Source organism: Limanda limanda, chromosome 1 (genome assembly GCF_963576545.1).
Source record: "Limanda limanda chromosome 1, fLimLim1.1, whole genome shotgun sequence".
NCBI classification, from domain to species: Eukaryota; Metazoa; Chordata; class Actinopteri; order Pleuronectiformes; family Pleuronectidae; genus Limanda; species Limanda limanda.
This window is the reverse complement of record NC_083636.1, coordinates 15,365,664-15,381,171: the sequence shown is the minus strand read 5'-3', so window position 1 is coordinate 15,381,171 and position 15,508 is coordinate 15,365,664. Positions and strand designations below refer to the sequence as shown.

Sequence of the window (15,508 nt, the reverse complement as noted above, 5' to 3'; positions counted from 1 at the left end):
CATGGGAAATTTAGAGTTGTTTTTAAAAAAGCATGTCAGTGTTAGAACTAGATATTTAACATTATTGGGAAAAGTGCAGTTGAATAATACTGCAGCTTATGTATTTGATAATTACCTAATGCAATCACACACAAGCATGTGCACCTCTTCAAATGCATAGTCTCTGCCTTCTGCTTCTGTCCTCTCCTCCCTCGGAGGATGATTATCCTACATCCTCCACCTCCCCCCACCTCCCCTCCCATACTCATTATCTGCCCTCCCCCTGCTCTGTCATTTTTTGTTTACCTTTCCCATCCTCCCCTCAATCCGCTCAGTCCCTCCATCCCTCCCTCCTCAGCTTCCCTGCTTCATCATCTCTCCTGTCAACATCCATGTCCTGCCCACATCCCTGCCCTTCTAATTTCCCCGACCCCTCCTCTTCCTCTCCTCCTCTCAGGATGATGTGTGAATATGCTCTTGGTGAGCTCATGTGGGCCCTGTCCTATTATAGATCACTTTCACTGTGACACTGGCCATTTCTGTCCCTCTGCCTTTCTCCCTCTATCTCACCGTGAGGGAGAACCAAGTCATTATGTTTGGCAGCTTAAAAGAGGGGAGAAAACTCCAGAGGAGAGGAAGGGTACAGAGGAAGGGCATGTGGGAACAGCAGGAATAAAGGGATTTGGGTGGACAGAGGGAGAGACTCTGAGGTGGAGGATGGTGGGAATGAAGAAGTAATAGGGGAACGGATGAACCTGGGGGAGAGAGGATGAATGCAGTTAGGAAGCGCTAGGGGAGAGAGAATTGCTATAGGGGAGAGATGTAAGGGAGGGATGAAAATTTGAATTTGTTTTATACTCCTTTGAGAAAACAGAAAAATAGAATGTCAGATGAAGGAGAGAGTGGATACAAAGAAAGGGAGGGTGGAGAGAAAGGATTAAAACAAGTTAGCGGAGAATCATATTACGTGAGACTCAGAAGAGAACGGAAATTAATAATAATATTAACAAATTGACATGATTTCTCTCCACCTGCGCCCTGCATCCATTTATATATTCCCATCACGTTGGATGGAGCTTTTCTAAAGTTAATGGTTTGATATAATAAGAAGCATGTTCCACGCATACATTATAACAGTTTGTAGGTGAGATTTGCAGAATGTTCTTACAGCAAGTCGGTTATCTTTTTCAGGAGGAAAACCTCCAATGGAACTAACCTGCAAATTAATCGGGGCTTATGTGGACTGAACGGCATACCGTATGCTTTTAATATTGTAATAACAAATTTCAGCATCAAAGAATATTACAATTACATATCTCTTATGATGTCTCTGTCTATTTACCCAACCAGCACCAAAACGTTAGCATTTTAAAGGGAACTGACTTCCTCTGCCTGATTTGGATCAATCTTTCTACATGAGGGCACCCACAGAAAGACAAGTAGCTCAGAAAACTACCAGCTTGAGACGATGGGTTCTGGACAGGTTTGCATCAGGCTATCCAACAGGAAGGTCACCGGTAAGCCTTTGAAAACACTGCAGTATCTTCAAAATAAGTGCATGTTATTCCTCCTTGCAAACAGTGTAAAACAAACCGGCACACACGTCTAGTAAAGGATACTTCCACTCTACGATGCTGATGCAGGCCCTGCGGATGGGGTTCTTGAGCGTAAGACAGAGTAGGGCCCGTGGCGGCCTTGTGGCTGTCGTCGTTGTCTGTTTCTTGGGCTTGGAGCTATAGTGTTGTCTCTTCCGTTGCGTGGAGCTAGCCGTGGAGATGGGCCCGCCGCCTCCCGACCCAAGCCCCGCCCCTCCAACTGACACAGCATTGCCTATCGCCTTTGCCTGCCGTGCAGCGTCGATGGCCGCCTGCCAGCTCAGGGCCGCCCCCGGAGTGGCCATGTGCTCTGGAGCCAGGCCCACCACGCCCACCCCGTGATTGACCCCGCCCCCTCCGCCAACGTGGTCACCATGGCTGCCACCGCCGCTGTGCTCATTTGTCAGGCCGGGGGGAGGAGGCCGAGGCAGGGGGGGAGGTGGAGAGTAGTCGGAGCCTGGAAGAGAGGGATGAGGAGGAGAAGGAACAAATTAGACAATCACTCTTGAATCACGTCCTGTAGAGAGTAAGTGATTCACTTGTTGATTTAATACAACACACGTGTTTCTACAGTATTTCAGTTTGCTATAATCTGGTTGTGGTTAACTTTGGAGGCTTCAACAGAATTGTTGAGTTGTTGACACATCAGTTAGTGACCTCTGTATGTTAGTCAGACACTAACTTCTCTCCCTGTAGAATCAACTAATATACTCCCCATCTGTCAAGCAGAAACAACAGAGCTAACTGTACCCTGTAGGCTCCTCAGCATATTGTGTTGGTTTTGTTGTCTAAATTTACTTTTTGTCAAAACGCAAAAGACACAACTCAACAGACCAGAACCACTGGCTGGCCAATTTAAAAATATATCTGAAACATCAGTTTCCTTTGACCATGTCCTTTTTGTCTTTGTCATGGTTAAGTCACATTTCACACAGCTAAAAAAAAGATTTTAAATGCAACTTTTTAGAACCACATACACAGACCAGGGGCAAAAAATCATGCTGTCAAAAGTGCTTCCTTACTTTCGACATCATAGAAACATCTTATAATTCCTCCTTTAATACCAGTCTTCATCAATACTCAGTTAAACTGCTTTTCATTATCCCATAATAGATTTTTCACCACATTTGCACACTAAGGTGAATTTACCTCTAAATTACTGTAAACCTACTTTGCACATTTTCAAATCTTGCATTTTACCAATACTGTGACTAACATGCTTTACTTTTTTGTTTTTCTATACTGTATAATATTTCATTGCTACCATTTTAGAGACATTTTTATAAAACTTTACGCTTTTAACTTATTGAATTCCTAACTGAGTGTTCACTCTGTATGGGCAACTGCAGTCTGTGTTCAGGTCTGAGAAAACACTGCAGACAGCAAATGCACGCAGTGGAATGACAGAAGAATGCAAGAAAGAATTGAGGGACAGAATTACAATAAGCTCTTTGAGATTACATAGGAGTTCTAGAAATAAGACTATGTGAAAGTAAAAAAGAAGTGAGAGCGGATTATCCATACTGTATGCTTAGCCAGATTAAAGACAGCTATAATAACCCCTCAGCCCCTCTCTGCCTCTGACATCTGAACAAGGATTCCACAAACGCTCTCACCCTGCACCAGATAACACACACTCTCAAACAACGTAGCCTGACACTTTCTGGCTCAAGACAAAGCATATTGTATTTGTGGTACTTTGTGTTAACAATTATTAATATAAAAGATAAACATGCAGCTGCACACGGAATTTAAAATATGTCTGACAATGGTGAACAATGCTTCAGTGTATATTTGTGATGTTAAGAAGTACCAGTTCCTGATAATAATTAAGTGACTCCAGCAAAGCAAACTAGTGTTTTCAGGTATACACAAAAGTAATATAAGAAGTAGTACGTTTTCTTGACACATTTGCTTGTAAAGCCAGATCGTTCAAGGGCAGATTTGTGTTAAAGTTTATATAAAGTACACAAAAAACTCTGTCAATGCGTAAATGTACACTGTAAAAAAACATCTACTAAAGTGCCCTTTGTCAATATGTTTATCCTGCTACTGCTATTGAAACCTTCCAAACTCCCATTTAGGAGAGTTTGACAAGTTTCTTCTCACTGATTCATGACGCAATTAAAATGTGTTTTACTTAACAAGCTGCACTACGTAATTAGTTGCATTAAAAATTAAGGCTTGCATTAATGTGCATTACAATAAGTGGAGCAATAGGTTTTAATTCTCACTATTTAAATAAAACAGTTTGAAAATGCTCCCTTCAAAGTAACAGTTTGATTTGATTTGGATAAATTACCTGTAGCCGCCCTAGCATGGTGCCAAGTAGTTAGCAGCTAGCTTCAATTGTTTCTCTCAGTTAGCAGCTAGCTTGCATTGATTCTAGAAGTTAGCAGCTAGCTTGCAATGTTTCTATAAATTAGCAGCTAGCTTGCATTGATTTTAGCAGTTAGCAGCTATCTCTAATTGTTGCTGGCAGTTAGCAGCTAGCTCTAATTGTGTCTAGTAGTTAGACACTAGCTCTCATTGTTTCTGGCAGTTAGCAGCTAGATCTAATTGTTTCTAGCAGTTAACAGCTAGCTTGCATTGTTTGTAGCAGTTAGCTGCTTGCTTGCATTGATTCTAGCAGTTAGCAGCTATCTCTAATTGTTGCTGGCAGTTAGCAGCTAGCTCTAATTGTGTCTAGCAGTTAGCAGCTAGCTTGCATTGTTTGAAGCAGTTAGCAGCTAGCTTGCATTGTTTGTAGCAGTTAGCTGCTTGCTTGCATTGATTCTAGCAGTTAGCAGCTATCTCTAATTGTTGCTGGCAGTAAGCAGCTAACTCTAATTGTGTCTAGCAGTTAGCAGCTAGCTTGCATTGTTTGAAGCAGTTAGCAGCTAGCTTGCATTGTTTGAAGCAGTTAGCTGCTTGCTTGCATTAATTCTAGCAGCTAGCTCTAATTGTCGCTAGCAGTTAGCAGCTAGCTCTAATTGTGTCTAGCAGTTAGCAGCTAGCTTGCATTGTTTGAAGCAGTTAGCGGCTAGCTTAGCCAAGGGAACACACATACAGCTACATACATACATGAAGTAAAAAGTGATTAAACATAACAGTAAAAAAATAAAATGAATGTCAGCTGACAGAGCGAGTAGACAGAGCATATGTGTTATTACCAGAAGGCTACTCTTCCTCTGGTAGTGCAGGTTAGCATTAGCTCACAAGACGCTAAATGTTATGTACCTGCCTCCCTTCTTAGCATTCAAGAAGACAACTAAGACACATTACTGCAGTAGTAGCACATGTAATACTGCTGCAGTTTAAAATGCAAACGGTTTCACTGCTTGTTATAAAAGAAAAGTACTAATGCATTGGTCATAATAACCGTAATTCACTTGAAAGTATGTCATGACCTAGCTTTTTGTGGCCACCTGTGCAGCTGCTGCAGGAACCTGCTGCTCACACCAACAACACAAAACAAATGGAGTCAGTAAATTGATTTGTTCTGTGGTTTTTAGAGGCTTTCTGTGGCATTTAAACACAGAAATGTCAACGTGGATTTTACTTTTATCATAGGTGCATTTGTGAAAACACACAAACACGCAACTTTTTAATGCAATGTAAATATTGTTTCTCCTTTGCGAGTTAATATCTGCCTCCTGTTCCTGCTGTTGCACATCATCATCATCATCATCATCATCATCATCGCTCACTATCACTCACAAACACACACTTACACAACACACACGTAATCACTCTCAGCATATTGTACCGGAGCCTGATCAGTTTATCTCTCACTGCCTGGCCCTCTCGCAGGGTGTACCCCACTGAGAGTGTGTGTTTGTATCTGTGTGTGTGTGTGTGTGTGTGTGTGTGTGTGTGTGTGTGTGTGTGTGTGTGTGTGTGTGTGTGTGTGTGTGTGTGTGTGTGTGTGTGTGTGTGTGTGTGTGCACGCCTCATGAGTGAGAGTGTGAGGATTAGAGTAGAGCAAAAGTTTAATAATACTGAGCTCTCTAATCTGTCTGTCTGACCGAGCATCTCTCTGTGCGTCTGTCCTTTTTCATGCATATGCATGCTTTTGTTGTGCGAGTAAGTTTGTGTGTGCGTGAGTGTGTATCGTATGATAGACTGTGGTGACTGACAATAATTCCATTAGCAGCTCTCTATACTGCTGGGGCAGAAAAAGAAAAAAAACAGCAGCCCGTGGAAATATGATTTTGATTGAAGGGGAGAGGGAGAAGAAGAAGGGATAGAGGAAAACAAGGAGAGAGGATGAGGAAGACAGGAGGGAGGGAGGAAGACAAAGGAGGAGGGAAAGGGATGATGAGAAGGTGGAGAGAGAAACAGGGAGGATGAAGAAGGGAGAAACAAAAACAGACAATGAGAAGAGGAGGAAATTGGAAGAGAAGGGAGAGAAAATAGAGGAAGAGATGGAAGATGGAAAAATTTGAGGGTTAGGGTGCTTAACCATTAATGACAGGACTTCATCCAATAATGCATTTGTCCATCATGTGACTTTATGAGTGGAAACACTTATTCACTCTTAGTATTACAGTCAATGCATCATCCAGTATTAATATACAATTAAGGGTTGCAGCTCTACATTAAATTGATCAGCTTAATAGAAGTTCAGTACATCATTGTTCTTAAAGCACTGGTGTAAATAACTTCACTTCACTAGTCAATAATTGCACAAAGAGTACAATCAAACGTTAATTTGGCACAATTATTCCTGTAATGTGTCCATATCGGGTGACAGGCCTTTTTCACAGACCACATTTTAACTCGCCATTTCGTAAAAGCTCAGGTGTCACTGATACAATTAACAATAGCTCTGTTCTATTTAAGCGTCCTAGTAAGCCAGCATGCACAATGCCAGCACTGTGAGACTGAAGTGGCTGCATTCATTTCAGCCGGCCATTAGCTTTTCCTATATCGGTTCTTCGGTGACTAAATGTCTTCCATGAAAAAGGGGCTCTTACTAAGGGCCCTTCACACCGTTGGTTTGAAGACTTTTGGATAATTAGACCCTTTTTTGGATCAATCTTCAAAGGTGAGTGAAAAACTACTATTTGCTGTTTGGACAAATTACACCTTTTTCGTTCTAATTAGTACATGTGGCCCCATATCTGCTGACTCTAATCAGCCAGAAAACACGTATGTGGGTGTACATGGTCTTTAAAGTACTGCATGTGGTACTCAACACAATATGAATACAATATACATCGTTATATACATGAGATGTATATGTAATAATAAAATATAACCATGGATTATATGTTTTCAAGCTACACCCGGTGAAAAACACACATTAAGATAAAAGCATATACTGGCTGGGCTAATGTTGGTACAAGACAAGGCAAAGTTATTTATAGAGCCTACTGTATTTCACACAGCAAAGAGTTCAAATGTTTGAAAAAAATAATGGAAGCTTACAAAGCAAAAAGGAAAAACAATAAAATGAAGACAGACTATTGGTAAAAACAAAAGTAAGCTGGGTGATTTTTGGTTCTACATTTTGACAGCTTCACCATGTTGACATTCAACTGTAGATACAACTAGAGAGTCAGAAGCAGCTGGCCTAAGAGCTGTGGAGGGTTTGAACTGGGTCAGAGGATGTGATATCAAGTGACTTGGGACTGAAGATGGAAAAAGAGGAGAATTTTGAAGTCGATCCTATGAGAAACTGGTATCCAACGCAGTGATCTGCGGAGTGGAGCTGTACAGTAGGTTCAGATTTTCCTTGGATCAGTTACTACTCTAGCAGCTGCATTTAGGATCAGTCAAAGCTGCCTGGTTGCTATTTTTTGACAGACCTGTAAAAGTCCACTGCAGCAGTGAAGCCTGCTAGAAATAGAAACATGAACCAGATTCACTTTGACATCAAGTCTCTGATCGTTGGTATATTTAGAGAAGGCTGCTTTTGTTATAGATTCGATATGATTACTGATCTGAATTTAGCCTAACACAAAGTTTTCTAGATTGACTTTTCCTCCTCAGGGACATTTAAGGTGAGCACAGAGTTGAAGTCTCTGTTCATTAGGCCAGAAGCAGAAATGTCTCGATTCAGGGGCTGCATCCTTTGGAGGACGCGGCCCACAAAGAGCGCCTCCTTCGTGGGCCACGTAGACTAGGAATGCTGAAGCTAAATAAACTGTCTGGTCTACAATTGCTTTACGTGATCGGAGTCACCAGCTCGTCCCATCCATAATGCTGTTGTTAGCAACAGAGCTAAAGTTGGCCACGACAAGAAAGTTTTGTTACCCCTTTGTTTGTTTTTTTTACATGTTCACAGTTATCTGTCGGGTTGAGCAAGGCGTGTCACTCAAGCATTCAACGTCATGTTGCTACCCGGCGCCATTACCTTTTTGAAAATTGGTTTGTCTTTGTTTCTCAGGGATGGACGGATGTATTTGTCGGTCGCATTTGAAGGAGCCTTTGAAACGGGACATCCTTGTGACGCAATCGGTCATGAAGTGCAACCTCCAAAGGATGCAGCTCCTGAATTGAGACACAGCCTATGACTTTGTTTTTGTCCTCATTTAACTGGACAATATTTATGAACATCCAAAATAGCACAGGATTAAGCACAGGGTGTTTTATGAGACTTCAAACATCCGTTGATACTGTACAGACAGTCAGCATTCCCCCTCGCTGAACTTGAATTGAACCTAACTGAGCCGAACTCCAGTGTGAACTGAGCTGCAGACTGTAATGAGCTGTGATACAAACCTAAGTCAGTCGAGCTGTTATCAACTTAATGATAAAGGCTATAGAGAGATCTTATCACCGCAACTGTGAGCACTCTGCCATGAAATGTCATTGCCAGACACACACACCAAAGGTATTCTACAAACTGATCAAAACACACAAAAAATGCAGTGTTATTGCAGCAAAAACTGAATCAGGAGAATTAGGAAAACCCTCAACCAGACCTCCTGAGTCGTAACTCGCACTTCTCCTTTAATTGGCTCGACGAGATGACAAAGATCGGGACCAATCCAATCATCCCACTGTAAATTAGCCTCTCATGTCGTCTCCTCAGAGTCCCCTTCTTCTGTTTTTATTCATTCAACTCTCACTCCGTCCCTCCAGCTGCCCTTCCTTCTCCTCCGCTCACTCAGTTGGGATTTGTTTGGACAATTTTGAGTGGACAATGATGAGATTGATGATATTTATCAGCCAATTTACTGATGATGATGCCTGATCAGACATTAATTATTAAGGGACACACACACACACAAGTTTGCAACATCGAGCCGGACCAGTGGTGTTTTACCTGTATGACCCCCCCTCCACACACATACACACACACAAACACACACACACACACATACACACACTCTATCCCAGCTGAATTGTCAAGCCTTTTGAAAGATGACCTGCTTTTGCTATTCTACCTCCTTTTCATCTCCCTCCCTGCTCATTCCTCATCTTCTTTATCTCCCTTCTTCCTTCTCCTCATCATTGCCAAATACTCCATCCATCTCTCCTCCACTCCTCCTTTCCAGCTCCTCTTTTCTCCACATTAACAGCCACCCCTCCTCCTCCACCTCCTGTAAAACCACCTCTCTTCCTCTTCTCTCCTCCCAGTTCTCCTCGCTTCCTTCTCCCTAATCCATAAAGCTGTCACTCCCTCCATTGGCTCTCCAGCGGGGACAAGTTCATTTTCAGCCGCGCACCCTTCCTCCTTTCCTCCATCAATCTGCCCCCCCATCTCTTCATTTTTCTCTATCTTGCTTGCTTCGCTGCTTCTCACTTCCTTCTCTGTCATTTTCAAATTGCTGACAATTATTCCCTCGCTCCTGCCCCCAACCATCTCTGTGACTACAAAGAGCGGCTAATTCATTGCCAGACCGTTGCTTCCTCACTGCCTTTTACAGACATTTTTAAACTCTGATTTAGACTCAAACGTTAAAAATAAAGCAGCATAATGGAGCTTGACTCTTCTTTCAGTTTTTGTCATGAAACATTTGATTGCAACCGTTTCAGTGTTTTTCAGGGCGTGTATGACATCCCATCATGTTTAGCCCTCATTACCATTTTGAACAAAAATACTGGTTGTAAGCCTAATACTATTTTTATCCAATTTAGTGTCATACACTCACCAAACACACACGGTAAATTCAGTTCTCCTGTATCAGTTCTGCATACATTTTGCTGGCTAAAAACCATGTGTGTGTGTGTGCACCTCTCATTTGCCTCCGTCCATATGTGCCCATTATCTGGCCGACTGAGCACACCACACAGACACACCTGCTCCTCTGCATGCACAGACACACACGCATAGACGTATACACCTGCTCCCCTTGAAAGACAAGACACACACACCTGCTACCTTTGAAAGACAAGATACACACAGAGTCTCACACACACACACACGCACACACACCTGCTCCCCTTGATCTAGGACCTCCGAAACAGATGATTACAGTACGCGCTCACGCAGAAGTGCATGTGCAAACACACAAAAAACACCACACAGCATGAGCGTGACTTCTGTGCAGTTTGCGAGAAAAACACATGAAGTGGCAAATTGAATAATATGACGAAAGGTGCCGGCTAAGCAAACATGACAACCACTAAAACGGAAAACGTACTATACCGTGAGATGTATTCAATAATAATGGGGAAAAGGATGGACTATTGTGAAGGGAAATTAACTCCACATTCACAATAAAGTATTTCTCATTTATCTGAATTCTTGGGAGCAGTGAACATACCCCTGCCCCCCAACCCCGTCAACAAAAATATATCAGGGCGCATTTACTTCTTTTCATTAAGGGTATATCAACAAAAGGGCTACAGTTCCTTGTGATGTTGACATTATTATTTTTCCTTTTTTCAAGTACCTCATTGCTGATTTTGCACTTTTCATTGAACCGAGCCCTCGACTTTCAAAACGCCTATCGTATATGGATTTATTCATTAAACTGTAACATACTATCTGAAGTGGGAAAGTGAAGTGGAAGGGAAATGAGAAAGTGTGTGCGGGTGTGCGTGCACGCTCTCCCACACGTATGCCAAGGGAATACGCATGTATGAATTATGAACTTGTTCCCAATATTCAACAGCACATTGCTCACTGTCATCTGGACTTTCTAGTTTATTACGCCGTGGCCCAGGCCCTCGATCTGTCAATCATTGGGTCTGAGAAACCGATTGGATGTTCTCCTCATACTCCCAAAGGAGTAAGAGGCCAAAGAGGAAAGATTGTCATTGAAATATAAGGTTAAAAGATGGGGCTTATGTGTGTATAAATCTATAACATAATGATATAATACAATACCAGAAAATCTATTATGTTGGTTCTAAAAAAACAATGAATGCAGTTTTTCACTTAAATGCTGGAATTCAGGAAAATGAATCAAGACAGCTCACAGGGACGATGAAATAATTGACATGTCGCCCTGTTCAAATAACAATAGTTACAACAATGACCTATTGTAATAAATCCTTGTAGGGTTAACTTTGAGCGGGAGATAAGGCTGCAGGGTTCTAAGCTGTTTAATACTTTTGGAAGTTGAATCAAATCAGCCCCTTGGCGGGCTGGTTGACTAATCTGAGCCAAGGTCCTTTTTTTTCATGACAGGGTGATAGTGTGAATTTCCCTCCACATGATTTTAATTGCTAAGTGAACGTACATGAACCAAACTGAAATATTAAACGCATCAAACTATGGATTTGATGTTTTTATTTTATTTTATTTGAAATAATAAAAATGTAAGCAGTTCATTTTCTGCCTTATCAGCTCCATCGCCTCAGAAATAGCCCGTTTATGATGCGGTCACACGAATGCGAACCGAGGTCTTTTCCGTCCACTTCTAATCTGTGAGAGTGACGAGGGGATTAAAACATTTGCTTCCTGTGTCGAAGGGAAATCGTTCAAGAGTTCAAACTTTGGGGAACTTTGAATCGCAATATATTCGCATCACATTTGCGTTTGTGTGACTGTGTCGTCATTTTGCCAGTTATGTTTTAAGGGTCATGTACAGGACAAATCTTTAATCCAAAGAAAAATAAAAATTGTCATACGTTAAGGGGTCATGTTAGTGCAGGACTGTGACATCATAGACCAGAATAAACATATTATCTTGTGTTTGCCATCTTGTGCTTCATGGTGCTTTTACTTTCTCCGTATGTTACTACTACATCAGTCCTTCACTAACCTTCCTGAATCTGACATTTTGAGAAATGGAGAGTTGTGATTTTAATGCAGGTTTATGTGCTGCAGTATTTCTGAAACATGAGCAGAAACTTCCTGGGGTCATGATCTCCCATCCCGTTGCCAGGCAACGCCTTATAAAACCGCAGCTTGACCATTTTGACATGTTGGTTGTACAGATGAATAAACAAAGGATCAATCTCTGGCAACGGAGGCCAGATCTGATTGGGTTTAAATAAGTATATCCACACTTCTGATATGCTCGATATGAGTGCTAATTGCCATGGGGGAAAGGGGGAGTGGTCTCTTTAATAAAGCATCTGCAATACGAGCAGCTAAGTATAACAATGTCTGCCTCTAATCTATTGCTACTGCACATTAGATTGTGACAGCTGCACATCACTTTATTGCGCAATAAATGATTGAGACGTTTTCTTCTTTAGATAACGCCAATGGAGGAAATTGATCAAATAACTGACAAATGGCACAAATGTCGCTTTGCTTTGATTTATGACAAATCCAACGCCATCAGCAGCCTCCCTCCCTCCCTGAAACATAAGGAGCCATGATAGACAGGAAGAGCGAATGCGGGGGTGAGCACAGGGAGATGGATAAATAAAAGAGGACAAGAAAATGCAGAAGTTGTGAGAAAGAGAGAAGTAAGTGAGCGTGAGGAGGAAGAGGAGGAAGGAAGAGCAAAGCAAAGTGATGATGGAGATACAGGTTGTGTGGACGAGGAGGAGGAGGAGGAGGAGAAGCAAGAGGAGGAGGAGGAGGAGAAGGAAGGCTTGCTCACACTGCGCCTCCATGCCGACCTCGCACACACACACATTCACACACACGGCGCAGGCAGCAGATATTAATAACCACTTATTAATATTCATCTGCAGTGGAGAGATGTGAGGCCAGAGTAACCCAGTTACAAACTGTCTCTCTACCTGTCTCTCTCTGCGCGTCGTTTCCTTAGATGTAATGTTGGTGATCTCCATTCGAGCCGTTTAGCTGACACTTTCATCCAGTTTGCTGTCATTTGAAAGCCTCAGAAATGTGTGTTTTTGCTCTTTGAGGGACGAATTTAGGTGTGTTGACATACAGTGATGGGTTCATCTAATTTAGCCAGATTCCCTTGCTCCCACTTCTCCGTACTTATTATTCCCTTCACTTCCCTTTTCTCTCTCCCCCGTCTTTTCCCGCCTGTCCTTCCCGCTGTCCCTATTCACATCTGCCCTTTACACCACTAAAGGGCACAGTGGTCTCCCCGTAATGTATCACCATTCAGACAACGCTCTCATCCAAAGTGCCTCACGGCGAAGTGATTGCATGCATTATTGTGCATGTAAGTCCCACTGAATGGAACTCATAACCTTGGCAAGGTCACGGTGATGCAGCTGCGCCTCAAATGACCACCTGTACGGAATCAACCAGTGTCTGGAATACCTAATGTGTTAGGTGCAGCCTCCTTCAGGCTGCTAATAGAAAGTGATTTGAATACAATAAGGTTCAGACAGGAAGGGACAGGATTTTCAACTTTTTTGACAGCTCGTAAACTGTGCTTAGCGAAGACTGTTTATTAAGATGGAGGACGCGTCTCCACTTCCTCCCATTGTCCAGAGATGAACAGAAAATATTCCGGATTTTATGGCATCAAATATCATACAATGTTTGATTATGAGATGTATTTTATATTCATAACGATTAGTTGTTATCTGGCTTCCCGGTTTTGGTTTGTGTCTGCCTTACTACAAATTATCACAAGACAAATGTGACCTTTGAACACAAACAAATATAAAAAACACAGCCACATTCAATGTATTTTTACTTCTACAGGTGTGATTGCTGTATTGTTGTATTGGTATCGATTCTACATCCAGGCTTTGAGAAACATCGCCAGCCACAACCCAAACGCTGATGGATGTCGGCTTTGGCTGCAAACGCTGCAACTTTGGCAGCAAACCAAACCATCGCTTGAGCGCTCAATCGCCCGCTTCCTCGAGTCATCTTGTAAAGACAATGTTTGAAGGTGAAATATGGGAAAAAATGGAGTCTGAAAGTTTTCCAACGATTCCTCTCAATTTATGTGACTCTGGCATTCCTGAAATTAAAAGGCTCCAGTGCACTTTACATAAACTTTCACAGCGGATGCGTTACCATGGCTCAAGCACTTGGCTAGACAAGTGAACTTTGACAGAGATGATTTGTTTGAACCAACTTTAATACATGGTTGAGCTAATTTAATGTTCAATTGAAGCTCTTAAAGAAACTAAGGATCATATGAATAAACAGTAGACTTGTACTGCAGGTAAAATGTGGGGAAAAAATGAATGCAATCTACTAGAGTATTTTCAGTCACAGTCCACAGTGCTGTGTCAGCACCGGAGAATCCTCTGGCTGTGCATATTACTATTATTCTGCTATAGAGGAAAAACAGCTCGCCAACAATCATCTTGGGTGGCGCTAAGCAGTGATGTGACGGTCCCCTGCAAAGTATAGTATCAGGGGGGGAATTGTTTTGGTGGAACATGTTCGAGGGAAGACGACCGTTGTCACTGTCGCTGTGTGCAGTGGGTCAGGATGAAGAGCGGGTCATCCACTAACCAGAAGGTCAGTGGTTTGGTCCCCGGGTCATCGAGTCTTTGGTAAAGATGCTAAAACCGATAGTGTGTGAAGTGTGATTGAGACAGTGATGCACATAGATGTACTTTATGAATGTGTGAATGGCAAAACTGTACTATTAAGTGCTTTTTCCATTAAAATGGCAAAGAACACATCAGAAAAAGAGTTGATAAGCATGATTCAAAGTTTTTGCAAAACTTTCCATTTTCAGCTCGTGTTCCCTGTAATGAAGCACCATTCAGACTACCGTGGGGTTTAAGTTGAGAAATAATTTGGAAATTCTGCATGGAGAAAGTGATCGCCCAACACTTGCATTAAGGCTTAAAGGGAGTGATGGGCGATCACTTTCTCCAAGGGCTTAAAGTTTAAGCCCTTGAGCAAGGAATGCAGCCCTCATTTGCTCCACTGGGATCATCCAGCCACTGCAGCAGTCGGAGACAGTGGTTAAACTGGGCGGCTGCCAGGAGGAAGTGTGTGCAGCTGTATTAATAAAAAGCTGAGAATTGACAAAAAAAAACTGGTACTACTACTTAAACTACTTTTCCAAGACACTGATTAACCCTGTGGGGTCAAAAAGTTTCTGTAAGTGTCAATTAAGTTTGGCAAACAGTCTTAATGTAATGGATACGTGAAAATATAGCATAAACATAGCTACTGTTGATTTTAATTGTTAGAAATGCTTTGTTTTGCTGCTGATGTGCTGAAATAGCATCTCTGCATTGCTCTTTAGGCCAAAAATAGACGCTAGACTTGCCATTGCTTGTTTATACATAACTCGAATACATGCTTCTGGAGTCATAACACGCTCACTTTAGCCATTGCTGGGAAGCACATTTAAATTTGTGATAGGTATTATGATGTGGGCCATATTGACGCATATCCTTCATGTATATTTGGCTGCATTAACTGTAGACAGATGGCAAAGAGGGAGATTTGTTCTTCCTTTGAAAATCTCCCTGTGTTCCAAAGCAACATTTCTGTTGGGTTTTAAATAAAAGGAAATTCAAACATGACTGTACCAGGCTATTTTCAATTTCAACTACCTCCTATGGGAAACATTGATTTGGTGAGCTAGGCCCAAAAAAACTAAAATCTATATTTTGTACTTATCTTAGGGTCAATAAATTAATATTTCACAGCATTCAATTCAGTCTGTTATTTTTAATATTCTATTTAGAGT

General features: G+C 41.9%; 1 protein-coding gene across 1 annotated transcript in view; it reads right to left on the bottom strand.

The window, feature by feature from the left end:
* Nucleotides 1-15,508, bottom strand: part of cacna1c (calcium channel, voltage-dependent, L type, alpha 1C subunit) — a 156,322-nt gene that overhangs the window by 109,868 nt on the left and 30,946 nt on the right. Inside the window, exon 2 of the mRNA XM_061081199.1 lies at nucleotides 1,599-2,031. Within this exon, the coding sequence (XP_060937182.1) occupies nucleotides 1,599-2,031 (433 nt within the window). The remainder of the gene's footprint in view (nucleotides 1-1,598; nucleotides 2,032-15,508) is intronic.